The following is a 19666-nucleotide window of genomic DNA, read 5'->3' as shown; positions in this document are numbered from 1 at the left end:
GCTGGAATTGCCATTTTGCTTTTGCCCCTTGCTTCAATGTAGACCAAAAGTAATTTTTTACAAACTGATGTCTTTACAACATTTAAGGGCAATTTTCAGTTTCTTGATTGAATTTTAATATAAGTTTTGTATTAAATTTCTTCATCAGATAAATTTTTATCATTAATGTTTATCATGTTACAGCTGAGTGGGTATGGTATTCCTCCACTTACTACTTGTCTGGAGAGGTCCATGACTGGAGGATTTTTTAAGGCTTCTTCAAGAAGGAATGGTTAGCTGATCTCGGGCACAGGGTTAAGGCTTTTCCCAGTGAAAAACTCTGGGTTTTGCAACTCACACAACATGCAAATTAGCTTTTTTTGAACCTTCAACACATATATTGTACTGTCAAAAGACAATTAGGTTTCTTAAAAGGGATCAGAATGAAGTAAGATCTGCAAATGTATAATAAAATAAATGAAAGTGAGGGCATTCAATAATGTTAGAACAATAAAGAACAAGTCTACAGCCAGTAATAATTGGGTTGTAAAAATTTTCCTTTAGTGAGAAAGTTGTTAACCAATGGAATAAGTTAGCTTTATAGGTAGTTGAGGCCGACTGCTTGAAATAATTCCAAAGAAGCCATCTGCACGGGTACCTATGTAAAGATAAAAACATATGGGCTCTGCCTGTGTGGTTCAGCAAAATTCTGGTTTCCTTGCATTATATGGCCAATATTAACAATGATCATCCTTAGATCAGTTACTTCTGAGGATGATGATGCATAATCATCTTTGAAACACTGCATGCAATTAAAAACACTGTTTCTCTTCTGTATTGTTTATTCTTATGTTCTTTTAACTAATCAAAATAAGTAAAATACAAGCCTGAAACACAACTCGCTATTCCTGCTAGTCTTAAAAAAAGAAAACCAAGACAAAATTATTCTATTAGAAAAGAATATCAACAGAAATAACAGCATTAGCAGAAATACAGTTATTAAATAATAATAATAATAATAAATTAATTGCTACTTACACAGTGGCCAAGTTGATTTCATGATAAGGATTACCATCACAATACTGTAAAAAATAAATAAATCATAAAATGCTGCTGTTTATACTATACAAAATTATAGAGGAAAAGAATTTTCTATGAATATATACAGGGAAAAAAAAAAAAATTAAACTGACTGAACTAACTAACATTAATAGTAAAAAATTTAAAATGCTACTATATAAGGTGTAATAAAAAAAGTTCACAGGCTATATTAATTTTCATTTATTGGGTATTCCATATTTTCACCCCAAACGTTCTGACGAGGCTTGATAGAATCCAACGATTCTGCCACCATTGGAAGCATTGTCAACACCCTTCTTATGTGATTTCCTTTGCTACACCCTGAAAATTTTACTCACTCTCTGGAATATGAAACCTTTAACCTCTGAATCCAAAACTTTAGTTTTGAGAAGAACATAGGAGGGAGGAATCAAAAGGATCTAAAAAACACAACCATATCACTCTTGTCAGAACTGCCACTTGTTTAGACTAGCATGAGCAGAAACACTGCTGTGACTGGTTGATGTAACCAGCCTCCAGCATGCCATTTTTTTCAGACATATTTGTAGCATATTCCAGTAGCCACTCTAGAACTTCTTTATAAATTTGCTGACTAAGAGTCCAGTTCAGTGGAACAAATTCTTCATGCATGATCCTAGAGGTCAGAAAACACATCAATATGCTCTTGATATTCAAGTAGACTTGTGATAATTTTTTAGCCAAGAACAAAATGGCTGTGGTCCTTCAATCTCTGTTTCTTGAGGTCTAGTTCTCCATGATTTCTTATTATTCTCAAATTAAAATCTGTGCTGAAGGCCAAAGATTTTGTGACATTTTGGAGATCAGAATGTCACATCAGAAAAAAAACAGCAGCTCCAGAAATGCTACCAGAAGTGACAAAATCTTTATACTTGCTATACAAAGTACTAGCTAATAAACTAAGAATATACCAAGAATTTGCAATATTACAAATATAGCTGTATCCTATGGCACTGATATTTCAGAATTTTTTTCTTGATGAACCTTAACCTGTATTCAAATAATGTGTCCAGGTCGCAGTTCATCCAAGGAAAACTTCTGGAATAGTGATGCTAGAGGAGGTACAGCTTCTGACTTTTGAAAGAACCTAGTAATACCAGATTACATTGGTTTCTCTAGGAATTTTTAGATACTCTTGCAGAGATTCAGCATGGTTTGAAGCTATCATCTGAACTGGGCAATAACCTGAGGTTTAACTATCGCTCAACTTTATGGGCTGTTCCAGTTCTAGCTCTGTTGGCTCCTCCATATGTGATTCATTGAGTTTCTCAATCTCTTCAGCCTTGAGATCCTCAATTCCCTCTCCACCAATTTCTTTGGCCATCTGGTTGTTGTTATTGTTGTTGTTATTATTTTGGTTTTTAGGAGCATTAGCAACTAAGGCCATATTGCTCCGGGGATATGCGGTGGTCATTCCCTGACCTTTCCGCGTCCACAATATTTGGTGGTGACGGGCTCGAACCCCGGTCTAATCAAGAAGCGTTGTGCTACGCACTGCTGCTCCTTCCCACCTGGCTACGGAGGCACCTTTGGCCATCTGGCAAATACCATTGACTTCTTCAGTAACAGTGGGGAAACCTTGAAAGTCTGCATCCATTCACACTTTTCTCCAACAAGCAGAGGGTACAAGGTATTATTTGTTCCAGTGATTCTTTAATGTCAGTGATGCAATTTACTGTTAAAATCTGTTTGCTTTCTGATTGTTGTACAAGGATCAATTCCATAATATTCAAGCCACAAGAGAAAGTATATCTCTTGTGAAACTTAAATGTCACCATCACTCCTTGGTCTAGTGGCTGCTTGTCACATTTGGTGGTAAGAGTAGCATTTCAATACCTAAATTATCTGAATTAAATCAAATCAGTATTTAACCAGAATTCAATATATATGCAGATCAAATATATCAGATTGTTTATGGATGCTCTTGTACGTTACCAAGGATGGGGGAACCCTAAAATCCGGATTTTGCTTCTGTAGATATAAATATAGGATCTTTACCTGCAGAAGCAACCTTAATTGTTCATAAATAGCAAGAAAGCAATTCAAGCCTTTGTGTTAGTTCTCCAAAATAACAGCAATTGTTGATTATTTTTTCCCTTTCAATGCACAAGGATTAAGGGAGCAATAAACTAACATGGTTTTGACCATGAAATTCCTGCCTGCTTCAAGAAGTTTCTTCTAGTTGATATCCTCTTTCCTGGCTTGAGAGTAGCATTTCAATACCTAAATTATCTGAATTAAATCAAATCAGTATTTAACCAGAATTCAATATATAAGCAGATCAATATATCAGATTGTCTATGGATGCTCTTGTACGTTACCAAGGATGGGGGAACCCTAAAATCCAGATTTTGCTTCTGTAGATATAAATATAGGATCTTTACCTGCAGAAGCAACCTTAATGGTTCATAAATAGCAAGAAAGCAATTCAAGCCTTTGTGTTAGTTCTCCAAAATAACAGCAATTGTTGATTATTTTTTCCCTTTCAATGCACAAGGATTAAGGGAGCAATAAACTAACATGGTTTTGACCATGAAATTCCTGCCTGCTTCAAGAAGTTTCTTCTAGTTGATATCCTCTTTCCTGGCTTGTTCAACTCTCGGCTCAATTACGTTAAGAAGTAAGAAAAATTTTTTTTGCAACTTCATAGTCAAGCAATTTAGTAAAAAAGTGGAGTACTTCATAGTCAGCTAATGCCAATTCCCTACTAACCTGACATTATAAAGATAATTGTACAAGAATCAATAATCATTATCAAACCATTTCAATGCACAAGCATTAAAGGACAGTAAACAAACATGGGTTTGACCTCTGAACCCTTGTCTTAGAATAAGTGCTCATACAGACACCTTTACTCTGATATAGTTGCTAAAGAGGGCAATTTTAAAATTAACATTTTTTTTTTTTTTTTTTTTATGAACACCCCAAACATGAGAGGTATTAGAATCTATAGTACTTAGTACCGTGCTTGGGTTGGAGGTTGAGAAGACAAAATAAGATATTTGTTGACATTAGACTTGAGCTGCTGTAGACTGTAATTTTCGGGAAATACATGTGAAGGAAGGGTGTTCCAGAAAATGGCAGTTGAATGAATACTTGAGGAAGATGAAAAGTTGGTTCTGTGAGTTTGAAGTCGTCAGTAAATGGATGTTGGCTGGTGGCGGCACATGTTCGGACTGTTTTGAAAGAGAGAGTGGGAATTATAGAAGCCAATTCAGAAGAACAGTATGTCTATGAGACAGCGAGTGGAGAGACTATGTTAGAGATGAGTCATTAATGAACCTAGCTGCCATCTTCTGAATGGAATCTAGAAGCCTGAGAGAGGTTTTGGGGGTACCGCCACAGATGTCGGAACAATATTCCATGGTAGGGTGGATTTGCAATTTGTACAGAGTGAACAGCTGTTAAGAAGAAAAGTAATGCCGAGAGCAAAAGAGAAAAAAGTTTTTTAGATGCAGCAGAAGCAAAATTTATAATGTGCTTGTGCCAAGAGAGATTAGAAGTCAGGGTAATCCCCAAAAGTGATATATCATCTTGCCTAGAAACTGGAGTGTCACCAAAGATAAGCATAGGAGCAGAAGAAACCTTTTTGCAAGATATAAGACAGGACTGAGTTTTAGAAGGATTGAAATCAACTAAGTTGTCTTTGCCCAACTGGAGAATTACCTGGAGATCAGCATTTATGGAATTGGTAGTAGATATTCAAGAAGTTGAACCTGTTTGAGCAGGGCAAGATTTCTCAAACTGGAAAGTGGAATGCAATTTGCTATTGTCATTAAAACTATGGATAGGATTTCGGTCAATGAAAGAAGGTCATTAATATACAAGAGGAAAAGAGCAGGGGAAAGAACTGAACCTTGGGGGACACCAGCATTAGTGGAGAAGTCAGAAGACAGAGAGCCATCTACCATTACCCTCGGTGAGCAGTCAGAGAGAAAACTGGATAACCAATTACTAAAAACAGTTGGCAAACCATAAGATGGAAGCTTGTTTAGAAGACCTTTATGCCAAACACGATCGAAAGCCTTTGAGATGTCAAGAGAAATTGCTTATGTTTCACCGAACTTTTCCCATTGAATCTGTACATAAATTGGTAATGTAAGCCAGAATATCACCAGTGGATCGACACTGATGATCATTGATCAGACAGAAGGATTCTAGGTAGTTGAAGAGTTGGCAGATAATTGATTTCTCCTTGACTTTAGAAAGAGTAGAAGTAATTGCAATGGGACAATAATTGGATGGGAGGGATTTGTCAAACTTTTTAGGAACTGGCTGGATATGAGCAAATTTCCAAGCAGAAGGAAAAACACTTTGGAATAAGAAAGTGGACAAAGGCGGCAAAGAACAGGAGTAAGTTCAGGACCACAAGTTTTGAGAACAAGTGGAGAAATACCATCAGGACCTCGAACTTTAACACCAAGATTCATCAAAATCCTTCTGACATCCTATTGACGGAAGACCACATGAGTCATTGAATCGAGCGTGTTGGGAATGGTGGGAGGTGTTTTACCAAGATCATTAATACACAAGTTGGAAGAAAAATGGGATGCTAGCAGGTCAGCTTTATCCTTGGCTGAAGTTACAATAGAACCATCTGGTTTTCACAGAGGTGGGAGCAGAGATGCGCAAAAGTCACGGCCAATAGTTTTGGCAAGAGACCAGAATGCTCGGCTACCATTAGGGCAAGAAGCAAATTTTCTACTCTTAGCCTGTTCAAATTCTAGTTGGACTGATTAATAACTGCTTTACAATTGTTGCGAGCTTTGGTGTAGGTAGAAAATGAAACTGAAGAATTGGAAACAAGCCAAATATGGTATGCAACATTCTTCTCTCGAACAGCCTTAGCACATTTATTGGAAAACCAAGGTTTAGATAAAGGATGAGATTTTAAAGTGGAGTGTAGAATAAAGGATTCCATTACTATGAGAATAATTTCACTGACATGATCCGAGCAAACATTGACATCAGAAATTTTGAAACAGTAATCCGACCAAGGAAAAGAAGAAAAGAAATCTGGCAGGTCATCCCATTTCGCATTCTTGTAATGCGAAACAACATGAGGTTGGGAATAGCCATGAGAAGAGACATTGGAGAAGAGTCAATCACCAAGTTGTGATCTGAGGTGCCTAAAGGACCACTCACTTCGACTGTGTACTTAGAAGGGTTGTCTGTGAGAAAAAGATCAAGTGTGTTGGCTGTATGGTTAGGAATATCCGTATTCTGGTAGGTAAATGAACAATGTGTGCGCGGTCATTAGTAATTGCAAAAGCCTTAGCATCTCGACCATCTGGGTCTGTGTGACTAGAGAATGGAAGCCAGCTGGAGTTGTAAACATTAAAATCACCAAGGAAAATTACCACACCGTTAGGAAAGTTGAACTGGAGAAAGTCAAGTTGCAAGGAGAGGAATTCAAGAGCTTCAAGTGTTGGGAGAACGATAGAGACAACAGATGAATTTGACAGAATGAGGTAGAGAGATTTTAAGTCAGAGAAGATCGAAAAGAGGAGATTCCAAATTACCAAGTCTCTGACGGAATATTGGAACGGACATATGCACAAGTACCACCTTTGAGAAGAAAGGAATCATACAGTGAATAATTTGGGCAACTGAGATGAGCAGTGGTTGAATCAACAAATAACTGAGATCCTGTCAGAAAAAGTACATGGTGTTTGGCATATTGCAAGTGGAAATGGACGTCGTTGAGAACAGAACTGAGACCACGTATATTTGTGAAATGGACTAGGAAGTGTTTGGGAAGTTTAGATCTTTTCGCAGATAAGCTAACTTTATTAGTTTGAAAATTCATGGTGCATTCAATAGTAAGAAAAGGGGGGGGGAGACATGCTGTGTGAAGTAATGAAATTTTTGGATAGGGTGTACACATGGTAAGAATATACCGAGATCCTTGACATAACGTGGCCTCGACAATGCCCCTCACATACACACCACTTGGACTCCTTCCAGTCACTATCTGGCAGAGGAGAGGTAGCAAGATTATACACTAGCTGATCCAGAAGCCTCCTAGAGAGTTACCAATAGGTTCAGCCCGGTGTACTAACTAGCGGCGGGCCTGCGAACAGCGTTTTAGAGTTGTACCCTTGAAATGTAACAAAGTTTGGATCTCACCATGATGTTCATCATAACCTCAAAAGACATCAGTCATACTGCACGATGGAAGAGATGGGGAAGGTTTGACTGGAACTAAGCTCTGAAGACTAAGCATGGGTTCCACCATTTCAAGCTTCCAATAAGCAAAGTGGTAGTATTGCACTGGTTGATGAGAGTCATCTATCACCTAGTATTACCTGGTAACACAGAGGGGCGGCATTACTCCATGTGGTGTGGACGCCAACCTTTACCCCTGCTTACATTGGTTCACACCTGGGTGGTCACCCACAGTGTGCTTGTGCATGGGAGTTATACCCAGGATTATTAACAGTCCCACCATTATGAAGGTGCAAGCAGAGGATTTGGCTGTCACGGGCCGACTGGACTTTGCCGAAATTGGGTCCACCTGACTTGAGTGTCACCTGAATATCAGTTCCATCAGCATTTTAGACTTCGAGGAAGCAAGTACAGCTTGTCTGGCATATCTGAGAGAATGTCTGTGACAACCTCAAGGACCATATGGTTTAAAATTAAATGTAAATTATCTAAATTAAATCAAATTAGTATTTAACTTGAATACAGCAAAGCATCCTTCTTTCAAGAAACTTTTACTCATTGTTCCATTAAGGAATACTCTTCTCTGTGACTGGTCCTCCATCCACAAACTTAATACTTTTTCCAAGATGAGGTCACAACTGACAGTAGTAATAGTAGAAGCATATGATGCAAAAAAGCAAGCTTATGTAGCATCAGCAAAAAAGAAAAAAGAAAAAAAAAAAACATTTCACACACCCATTCACTCTAAAAGTTTGTCCAGTTCCTCCTTGTATATATTTAAGCTATCAACTTCCACGACAGTTGAAAGTTTATTCCAGCAATCAACCACCTGCTGTCTAAAGGCAAATTTCTGCATATCTATTCTACAACAGTCTTTCCTCAATTTGAATTTATTCCCCCTCAGTAGTAGTAGTAGTAGTGGCATGTGATGCAAGAAAGCAAGTGTATGAGCTTATGCAGCATCAGCCAAAAAAATCACACCATTCCCTCCAAATGCCTGTCCAGTTCCTGCTTAAATTTATTTAACCTATCAACTTCCATGACAGATGGAAATTTGTTCCAGCAATTAACCACCCGCTGGCTAAAGGCAAATTTCCGCACATCTATTCAACATCTGTCTTTTCTTAATTTGAATTTATGACCCCTTAGGTTCGTAATCTGAACAAGTGGAAGGATCCCATCAGAATTCAGCGTGCTCAACCCATTCAAGGCCTTATACACCTCAATCAGATCACCGCGCAGGTGCCTAGTCTCCAGCCACTGCAATTTGCAGAACTTAAGCCTCTCTTGGTAAGAGGAGGATCCCTTCATTCCCCTCACCAATCTTGTTGGCCTTCTCTGTACACGCTCAAGTAAATCTACATCCTTCCTAAAATGAGGCCTCCAGACCTGTACGCAGTACTCAAGGCGTGGCCTGACCATTGCCTTATACAGAGGGACAATCACCTCCTTCCCCCTGCTAGCAAAATTCCTATATATCATTGATAAAACCCCATGACCTGCCCTAGCAGCCTGTCTGCATTGCTCAGAAAACTTCATATCTGACTGCACAATTACTCCCAGGTCTTTTTCATTTTCTACCACCTTAAGTGTAGTACCACACAGTTGGTACATTTCTCTGGGGTTACTTCTACCCATATGCAGTACTTTGCATTTGTCAAGGTTAAACTTCAGTTGCCACTTCTTAGCCCATCTACCCAAATTATCTAGATCCTGTTGCAGTAGCACACTGCCATTACTGTCATTAACAACCCTGCCAACCTTTGTATCATCTGCAAACTTCGACATTAAGCCTGATATACCTTCATCAATATCATTGATAAATATACAAAACAACAGTGGACCCAACACCGAACCCTGTGGGACTCCACTAATAACATTAGTCCAAGAAGAGCAGCACCCATTGATTACCACCCTCTGTCTTCTCCCACTTAACCATCCTTTTATCCATTGTAGCAACTTACCCTTAATACCATTCTGCTCCAATTTGTACAGTAGTCTTCCATGCGCAACAGTGTCAAAAGCTTTCCTGAAATCCAAATAGCTCAGGTGTGTAATCTGAGCAAAGAGGAAAAATCTGATCAGAATTGAGTCTGTTCAACACATTCAAAACCTTATACATCCTGTTGCAGTAGCACACTGCCATTAACAACCCTACCAACCTTTGTTTCATCTGCAAACTTGGATATTATGCCTGATATACCTTCATCACTATCATTGATAAATATACAAAACAACAGTGGGCCAACACCGATCCCTGGGGGACTCCACTAATAATATCAGTCTACGAAAAGCAGTGTCCACTAATTACCACTGTCTTCTCCCACTCAAGCACCCTTTTATCCATTGTAACAAATTGCCCTTAATACCATACTGTTCCAATTTGTACAGTAGTCGTCCATGAGCAACAGTATCATAAGCTTTCCTGAAATCCAAGTATACGATATCAAAATTATTTTTTGAATCCAGTTCCTTTGTTATTACATCATAGTATCCAATAACTTTGTCAGACAAGACTTTCTCTCAACAAACAGATGACATCTAAACAATTTTTGGAGAAATTGCTGAAACACTAGCCTTTATTCTATTTCCATTTTGTTTAAAGGCATTAATATTTTAATGAATACCTCTCTCTCACTAATTAATAACTCCACTTTTTCTGTTAGAGACACTACTTTATCCATATGGATGGCAAACAAACTGTGAAATGTAACACTTACCCACATTAATTTTTAACTCCTAGAAGAGAACTAATCTATTATATTATTTTTCTCTTGTGGCTGTTTTTAATTGCATTAGCAAGGTTAATTCTGAATTTCATATTTTTTGCTTGGAAACAATTTCAGTAGGATTTAGATAAGCATTATATGTCTCTATTGATGATCCCAGATATTTTTAATATTTTTACATGTTTTATACATTTTTATTTATATGTCATTCTTAATTTAACTTTAATTTCTATTAATGAGAAGCAGTAATTCTAGAATAACATACCAATGGGTTGTAACATGCTCAAGGCAATAGGGAATGTAAAAGAATGTATAACTACCTAGTGGTAATTATAAAGTCAAACATGGAGTCCAGGTCATGGAGGTTCTGTTGATGATATACAGGAACTCTGACAGCAGGATAATCACAAGGAGGTGAGTCAAAATGGCCTATAAGGCAATGTATAGGCCATTTTGAGCATTGTGTACAGGTCTGGAAGGCTCATTTTAGAAAGGATGTAATCTGTTAGAATAGATCTATATCCTTCTTAAAATGATGTCTTAAAATTATATATAATCAACAAGATTAATGAGGGACACAAAAAAGCTACTTTTACAAGAAAGTCTTTGGTCCTATAAACTGCAGCATGTGGAAACTAGAAACTTGCAATGAGACCTGATTAAGTGTTTAAATGCTTTATATTGATTGAGAAAACTAATTTTGGTGGCATCCTTACTCTTTCTCAGATGATGCATATAAGAGGACATAAATTTTAAAAGGATGGTTGTAGGATAGATGTGTGAAAGTTTGCTTTCAACCAGAGAGTAATTGAAACCTCCATCTGGTTTTGTGAAAGTGTGTAGTTTGAATAAATATAAGAAAAGATTAGACAAGTTATAAGAGGAGATGGACATTATTATTATTGTGTTTTTATTTTTTTATTTTTTGGGGCTGATTCTGGATAAGCTTTCTTCCTTGCATCATATGCAACTATTTCAATATGATGAAAAACTATATTTAAGAAAGGATTGCAAAGCAGAATTATTTATAATTATGTTCATATAAGTTTAAATTGGATAATTTATCCAACACTATGCAGTATTATTTGATGACTGAAGTACCAACTGATAGTAATGTAAAATGCGGCAAGGCTCAAATATTGCTGCCTATGTCGCAAACTACTTTAACAAATTAAAATTAAAATAAACTAATGAAAGAAATTTGTGTTGCACATTCTTGATGTTCATTCCCTTGTCTGACACTATCTCATCACCAGCATCTACGGTGGGGATGAGATGACGGGAGAGACTGCTTGGGAACAAAAGGTATTGTCTTTGGTGGCAAATCAGGTTTCTGTTTAGGACTATGTGTTGGCCATATGCACATCTTAAGAAATGCCAGGGACAGAGGTAAACCAGGCCAACGTCTGGAATCGTGGTATGTGAAGCCATTTGTTGTAACAGCCATTTGCCTTTGGTTGTTATTGACAGTAAGACATTACACTGAAACCATTCTAAAACCAATGTTTCTACCTTTTCTACACTTCATCCCAAATGCTATTTTCCAGCAGTATAATGCCTATTCACATATGGCATTCATATCCCAACAATGCCTATGTGAATGCATGCTTTCATAGCTAGCATGTTCACCAGATCTGCTGCCCATTAAACACATTTTGGGATAAGCATTCAATGAACTTTGCTTCTCACCTTGCTATCAATGTTTCCCAACTCACAGCATAAGCACAAAAGCAAGGCTCAGTGTTCATTAAGAAAACATATGCCACTTTTGACTCCCTTTGAGTTTTGGCCACTTAATTGTTGTCCATGGAGGTCATACTTTATCTTGATGTGCATTGCATTTCTGTAAATAAATGCTACTGAATTAATGCACAAACATTAATTTCTTGTCTACTCTAATATCTGCCAGTTTAGTGATGGGCAATGCATTTAAGTAAATACATCAATTCTAAATTATTTCCCTTTTCATATGAAATGCATCCTTTTTACAAATACAAATCAAAGAATCTTACCTATAAGTTTATATTGCATTAAATATTTTTTCTCTCATAATGTAGGAAAAGTATTTAATGCAAAATAACTACTTCTGTTAATCCAAATTTTTAAACTTTGTGCTATTCCTACCAAAAATCACTTCAGCTATTTTAAAATTTGTTGTTTAAAACTGTTGCATACAATTTTATAAAGATAAACACATTACCATACCTAAGGGCAGGATCAACATAAAACCGATATTCCCAATCTGTCAGCCAAATAATAAGTGCACTAATAATGACAATGAGAGAGCCCAAGGCATCAGCCAACACATGAAGAAACACACCTCTCATATTCATCTGGCTACTGGAAGCTAAAAGAAATAAAAAACCTGTTTAATAAATCATAACCTTTAATCTTAACATTTACATTAAAGTATTACTGATTGTACGTTATTACCTCTCCCCACAAACTTCAAGATGGACAATACCTATCTTTAAAATAACTGATTTTAAACCATGTTTAAAGGGCATGAAGTTACATTTAATTTCTATTTTAAAAGGTATAAAGCAATACAAAGTACACAACGAACAACTTTTTTTCTTTTCTTTTCTTTCTTTTTTTTTTTTTTTTAAGAAACTCCAAACATGAAAGGTATTAGAACCTATAGTGCTGTACCAGGTTGAAAGTTGAGAAGACAAAAGATACTTGTTGACATTAGCCTTGAATTTCTGTGAATTGCAATTTTGGGAAATACATGCAAAGAAAAATTTTTCCAAAAACAGAAGTAAAAGGGATAAATCAGGAAGAGGAAATGTTAACTGTGAGTTTGGAGATGAACAGTATGGATGGTGACTGGTTGAAGTATGTGTTCAGGCTGATATGGAAGAGAATAGTAAAATTACGGAAGTCAATTCAGAAGAACAGTGCTAGTGAATGTATCTACAGAAAAGGTACAAAGAAGAAAATGTCTTTTACAGAGTGGAGAGAGTTCATAAGAAGCAGATCACTAATTAACTAAGGGAGGTTTTGGAGGTGCTATCCCAGAAGTGGGAACAATAGTCCATGGTAAGGCAGATTTAAAATTTGTAGCGTGAAGGGTTGTTTAGAAAAAAAAGTAATGACAAGAGCAAAAATAAAACCAGTTTTATAATGCAGAGGAAGTAATATTTGTGATGCAATTATGCCAAAAGAAATTAGAAGTGAGATAGCTGAAAAACTCAATAGTTTTCAGTTGGAAATTTTAGTCCCTCTAACTGAGATCAGCTAACCACAGTCCTGATTCAGCTCCTTTAAGAATTCCTCCAGTTTATGATGGGACTCGAACTCAGAGTTCTCCAAAAGAGTAACAAGTGGGGAAACCGCTATACTGTCACAAGGATAACAACAAATTAAACAAATATAAAGAGAAAAATATAAACATACGGGAAGATACACAAAAAAAAATGTACAGAAAATTATTTGGTCACTGTAAAAAAATCGCTAATACACACAAATTAATGCTTTATCACTATACTTACCAATTTTATGTTTCTTGCCATCATCCTTGAGGGAAGAGTTTGGGAGATTGTCTGAAAGACGGTAATTTTCTTGGTTTTCATTTATATCCTCTTCAGCCATTACTTCTTCTATTGTTCTCAAACTGTGATGATGGCCTCTTCTATGACTATGTCCACCTCCATGTTCTAAGACCAAATAAATAAATTTATGCTTTATGTATGACAAATTATTATTAGAAAATATCTTGATGTAAAATATTACTGAAATATACATTCTATTATATTAAACAAAAGTTGGCTGAAAGTTAGCTTCTGCTATAGTGATAATTGATAATGGACAATTTTGCCTATAAATTTCATTTTATAAAATGGTGTGAGGCATGGTCTTAACTGTTTAAAGATTAGAGATGCTACATCATCCGTAAGCTCTAGCTATACAATTGTGTATGTTTTGTTTTTATAGAGAAAAGGCTATTAATGTCAAATGCCAAAACTTGAAAGAAGCATACACTCTAAAACCCAAATCAACCAATAAGTATGTAGTTTTAAAATTATAAAAAGAATTTTATAATTATATAATGTAATATATTTTGTAAATGCATAGTACATTATTTTCTGAAAAACTGAAAGCAGTAAGATATTTGTAGTTTCAAAAATAAGTCTCTAGATTCTGGAGAAGAATTAAGTTTACCAGTATAACAAAACATGAAATACACATATAAAAACATATGTGAGTTTATAGAAAAAGGATGCATACAGTAGTCCATACAGTCAATAATCACATCTTTTTTATAGGTAATACTGTTTATATTTTTATAGGTAATACTGTTTCGGTATAATTTTATTCCTTCAAGGAATAAATTAATCTTAACATCAGAGAATTAAGATTAATATATTCTAGATTAATATTAATATACACCAGTACATTTAGTATTAGCATTTAATATTAGTCATATACACTGGTGTTCTAAGAAAGTGCATCACCTAGGGATTTCACATTTCTAACCCTTTTTTGCAATGGTATGCTACATTAATGACTAACATCACAAACAGAAATATAAACAAAATATATTTATTAATAGTTAAGGCAAAGTTAAGTAATATTTGAGAGGTTCTCTCAAAATATTCCAAAATGAGCATTTGCAACCTTTATACAAGTTTTGGTAAACACGACAATTATAGCTGAAATGTTATCAGAAGCCCTCAATTTACTTCAGTTTATCATTTTAAATGGAAAACAAAATGAAAAGTTCACCAGGTGCAAACTGGTGGCATTGACAAGATCAATTTCTGAAGATAATCAACTGATAGTTTGTGGTTCCAAACACGAACTATGAAGTTCAAGAAGGGTGAACTTCATAATTTGTGGCATCAACTGCACATAACTTGCCATCCTGACACAAAGCAAGGAATGACTGCAACTCTTGCAGAGCGTGCTTATATATCTGAAAGTAACAGCTGAGGCAATATTATGTCATCACCTGCGCATGTCAATATTATCTGATGCAATCTGTAACAAATATTGCCATACGTTAATTGGATGACAATTACAATTTTAAGTGGTGATGCACTTTGTTTGAACACCAGTGTAGCGCAAAAAGGAACAGCATTTTGCCGAACAGGTCAAAAAATAAATAAATAGATAAATTAATAATAACAATACAGAACAACAAATTTTGGGTAATGTCTTGTTACAGGCATGAAAGTAAGTTTACTTTATAGATTTTGGGGTGCTAAGCACAGAAATGGTGCTTAAAATGGCAGGTCGGCTCTTGTTTTCGAAAAATATAGTTTTTTATATTTATAAAATGTATTTTTATATTTATATGGCAGTAAGATGTAGCTACAAACATACCTGTATCAAACATGGGACTTTTTGCCTTTCACTTGTATTTAGCTTTGGGAGTATCAATTTCACTAACCAACAATAATTGGCTAACACAGTGGCACTCCATTTGCTTTTGTATCTTTGTTTCATTGCCACGATGTCTTGATGAAGCGCTCACCATGTTTGTTATTGATGGCACCACAGATTGGTGGGAAATCTAGGTGTAAGTGCAAGAAACACATCTTCGACGACATGTTGCACCCCAGTTTTTCATAAGAAGTAATGAGATCTTCCACACGCTACCCATAGTTGCCAACTTTAACATTTCCTCGAAAACCAGTCGAAACATTTCAAAAGGCTTTCCACACTGATTTCTCGCTATCACTAAGGGCACATTCGAACTGTTCTTCTTTGAAAGGTTGCCTTATTTGGGGACAAATATTTTAAAATGCCTGCCTTGGAATTACTTAACAAGTACAGGTAACCGTTGAAAAAAGCAGTGAATTAGGGTTGAATTTGAAAGTGTCTGCAATTCTGCCCAGATACGATAGAAGGGAGTATATGATAAGAGCTTTGTCGATCAATTTGGCCCTGGAGACATTGTGCAAGGCTCAAGGAGTAGAATTTTTCTCAGCCTGGTCTGTGCTTGTTGACTGCTTCTACAGGGATGGGATACACTTAAATAGAAAGGGTGCAAGAATATTTGCTGACGCTATCGAGGCAGTGTTAGGTGGGTCGGAAAACTGCTAGCTTGGGGAGATACACTGACTAATAGATTAACAGTATCCGCTGGCAGAGGTGAAAGTGATTCTTGCACTGCTCCTATTGGAATGAGCAGCAGCCTGGAAAACAGGATGCAGGGGATTTCACAGACTGCTGGGAGTCATTGCAGTACAAAGAAACACATGGGATGTGTTAGGGTAGCTAAGAATAGGAACAGTGCATGTATACTTGCGTGTACACCAATGCTAAGAGATTGGTAAAAAATTTGATGAATTTGAGGTGTTGGTAAAAACATCAAAGGCAGATACTGTTGGGATATCAGAGACGTGGTGTAACACAGATATAAGGAATGCAGAACTGGAATTTGGGGAGTACAATGAGTACAGGAAGGATAGACAGGATAGGAAGGGAGGAAGGGTTATGCTATTAGTTAAGAAACACATAAAATCCAAGGAAGTGCAGTCAGTGCGAAATTGCTGGACAGTGTAGTGTTGAGTCAGTTTGGTGTGACATAAGCACTGGGAAATCAAAATTGAGAGTAGGAGTGTGTTATAGGCCTAATGACTCTGATGAGTATAATAAAAAACTGAATAGGGAAAGAGTAAGCCAGTAAATCAGAGTCTTATAATGGGGGATGTTAATTTCATGGATATTGACTGGAATTTGTAGATTGGTCACTCGCACACTAGCAAGGCTTTTGTGGATTTATTAGATGATTGTTTTCTATATCAGCATGTTCAGGAGGCAACTAGAGGGAGTAATACTCTTGATCTGATTATCAGTAGTGATTCTTCAAGCATTAAGAATCTACAGATAAAGGAACCACTAGGTGGCAATGATCACAGTGTCCTGAAATGGGATTTACTCAAAGAGGTAACTACTATCAAGGGAAGGGTTTATGCTTTCATAAAAGCGACTACGGAGGTCTGAGACAGTATTTAAATTCTATATGGTGAGACCAACCGATAATGTTATCAACAGCAAATTCAAAATGGGAAGCATTCAAAGAATTAATCTTGGAAGCTACTAGGCTTTACATACCAACTAAGAAATATTGTTCAAGGTTTAGGCCAAAATGGATGTCAGATGAATTAATTAGACATGTGACAGAGAAGAAAAATGCATGGGATACATGGAAGCCTACGATAGATATAAGCTGGTCTGTAATCAAGTCACAAAGGAGGTTAGGCAGGCAAAGGCAGATTATGAGAAATCTTTGGAAAAGGATGCAAAGAAAAACAGTAAAGAGTTCTTTACATATGTAAACTCTAGAAGGAAGAGGATGAATTAGATTGGTCCACTGGATATCGATGGTTTAACTGTTGATGATCCTGCTCAGGTGGCTAACAAACTAAATGAGGAGTTATTCAGGGAGGGGAATGCCAGAGGTGAACTAAATGCTGGCAGTGCGCTAGATGATTTTGTAATAACTGAGAGGAAAGTGGAGAAGAAATTGTTGAAGATAAACATAAGAAAGGCACCTGGGGTGGATGGGATCTATTCAGTTATATTAAAGGAGGCAGCAAAGGAAGTAAGCAAACCCTTAGCTGTAATCATGAGAGCTTCCTTGGACTCAGGGGAGGTACCCATGGACTGGAGATGTGCAAATGTGACCCCAATTCACAAAGGGAGATCGAAGGGTGACACGAGTAATTACAGACCTGTTAGTTTAACTTCTGTTCCAGGGAAATTAATGGAGGCACTGGTTAAAGAAGCACTGCAGGATAACCTAGACAAGACTTCAGTTATAGCTCGGACACAGCATGGGTTTGTTAAGTGGAAATCTTGTCTGACCAATCTGATTGGATACTATGATGTGATCACAAAGCAAGTGGATGCACGGAATAACTTTGATGTCATATATTTGGATCTTAGAAAGGCTTTTGATACTGTTGCACATGGAAGACTGCTGCACAAATTGGAGCAGTGCGGCATTGGAGGCAAATTGCTGTTATGGATAAAGGGATGGTTGAGTGGGAGAAGAAAGAGACTGGTAATCAATGGACACTGCTCTTCATGGACTAATGTTATTAGTGGAGTCTCTCAGAGTTCAGTGTTGGGTCCATTGTTGTTTTCTGTATTTATAAATGATATTGATGATGGTATAACAGGCTTAATGTCCAAGTTTGCCGATGATACAAAGGTTGGCAGGGTCATTAATGACACTAATGACAGTATGCTCCTGCAACAGGATCTAGAAAAGTTGAGCAAATGAGCTGAGAGGTGGCAAATGAAGTTTAACATTGACAAATGTAAAGTACTACACATGGGAAGCAGTAACCCCAGAATAATGTATCAATTCAGTGGTACTACAATGACAGTGGTAGAGAATGAAAAGGACCTGGGGTTAATTAGATTGTGCAGGCAGATATGAAGTTTTCTGAGCAGTGCAGACAGTCTGCGAGAGAAGCTCATGGTGTCTTGTCAAAGTTATACAGGAATTTTTCAAGCAGGGATAAGGAGGTGATTATCCCCTTGTATAAGGCAATGGTCAGGCCACACCTTGAGTACTGTACACAGGTCTGGAGGCTTCATTTTAAGAAGGATGAAGAGCTGTTGGAACGAGTACAGAGAAGGGCAACAAGATTAGTGAATGGAACAAAGGGCTGCTCTTATGAAGAAAGGATTAAGTTTTGCAGATTACAGTTTTTGGAGACTAGGCACCTGCGAGGTGATCTGATTGAGGTGTATAAAGCCTTGAATGGTTTCAGCATGCTCAGTGCTGATGGGATTCTTTCTCTTGCTCAGAATAATTACCTGAGAGGGCATAAATTGAAATTGAGGAAAGACAGTTCTAGGATAGATGTGCGGAAGTTTGGTTTTAGCCAACGGGTAGTTGATTGGTGGAACAGACTTCCATCTTTTGTTGTGGAAGTTGATAGCCTAAATAAATATACAGCTAAGCTGGTCAGGTACTTGGAACGAACAGAGGGGTGAAATCGGACCATTTTTTTGGCTGATGCTGCATAAGCTTGCTTTCTTGCATCGTATGCCACTACTAATGCTAATCTTCTCTGTACTAAGTCTTGGGAATTTCTCTTGTGAGCATTAGTATTAGCAATGGCCACATGGTGCAAGGAAGCCAAGCATATAGCTTATGCTGCACCGGCCAAAAGAAAAAAAAGAATAAAATTAAAAAAAATAAAATTATAAGAAAATTAAAAAAAAAAAAAAAAAAAAATTAATAAAAGAAAAAGAAATAGACAACCTATGCATATCCATCCTCCCATAGGTAGCTATCCAGATGACCACTGAATTTCCCCAAAACTGTCAGTCTACCACCGATGTAGGTAACTTACTCCAGTAATTTATAACTCGCTGGCTAAAATAAAATTTCCTGCAATCCAGTCTAAACATCTCCCCCGTAACTTGAATTTATGGCCCCTAGTTCTAGAATCATTTATAACAGTGAAAATTTTGTCCTCGTTCAATTTTACTTATGCCTCTCAGAACCTTAAACACCTCAATCAAGTCTCCTCTAAGGTGCCTAGTTTTCAAGATCTGCAATCCACATATTCAAAGTCTTTCCTCATATGGATGCCCTTTTGCCGAGTTACCCGTCTTTGGATCCTTTCTGTTTTGGATGCAGTTTCCATACCTGAACACAGTATTCCAAGTGTGATCTAACAATAGCCTTATATAATGGGATTATGAGTCCTTATCTCTAC

General features: G+C 36.9%; 1 protein-coding gene across 2 annotated transcripts in view; it reads right to left on the bottom strand.

Annotated features, from left to right (window-relative positions):
- Nucleotides 1-19666, bottom strand: part of LOC150082151 (proton-coupled zinc antiporter SLC30A1-like) — a 145162-nt gene that overhangs the window by 48600 nt on the left and 76896 nt on the right. For both annotated transcript variants that reach the window (XM_090380013.1, XM_090380014.1), the window contains exons 4-6: nucleotides 13469-13633; nucleotides 12180-12321; nucleotides 1018-1061 (exon numbers count right to left, since the gene is read on the bottom strand). In XM_090380013.1, the coding sequence (XP_090236139.1) occupies nucleotides 1018-1061; nucleotides 12180-12321; nucleotides 13469-13633 (351 nt within the window). The remainder of the gene's footprint in view (nucleotides 1-1017; nucleotides 1062-12179; nucleotides 12322-13468; nucleotides 13634-19666) is intronic.

Source organism: Mastigoproctus giganteus, chromosome 8 (assembly GCF_048544385.1).
Source record: "Mastigoproctus giganteus isolate SK-2022 chromosome 8, ASM4854438v1, whole genome shotgun sequence".
Lineage (NCBI taxonomy): Eukaryota > Metazoa > Arthropoda > Arachnida > Uropygi > Thelyphonidae > Mastigoproctus > Mastigoproctus giganteus.
Note: the sequence above shows the minus strand (reverse complement) of the source record. Positions and strands in the feature narration are given on the sequence as shown.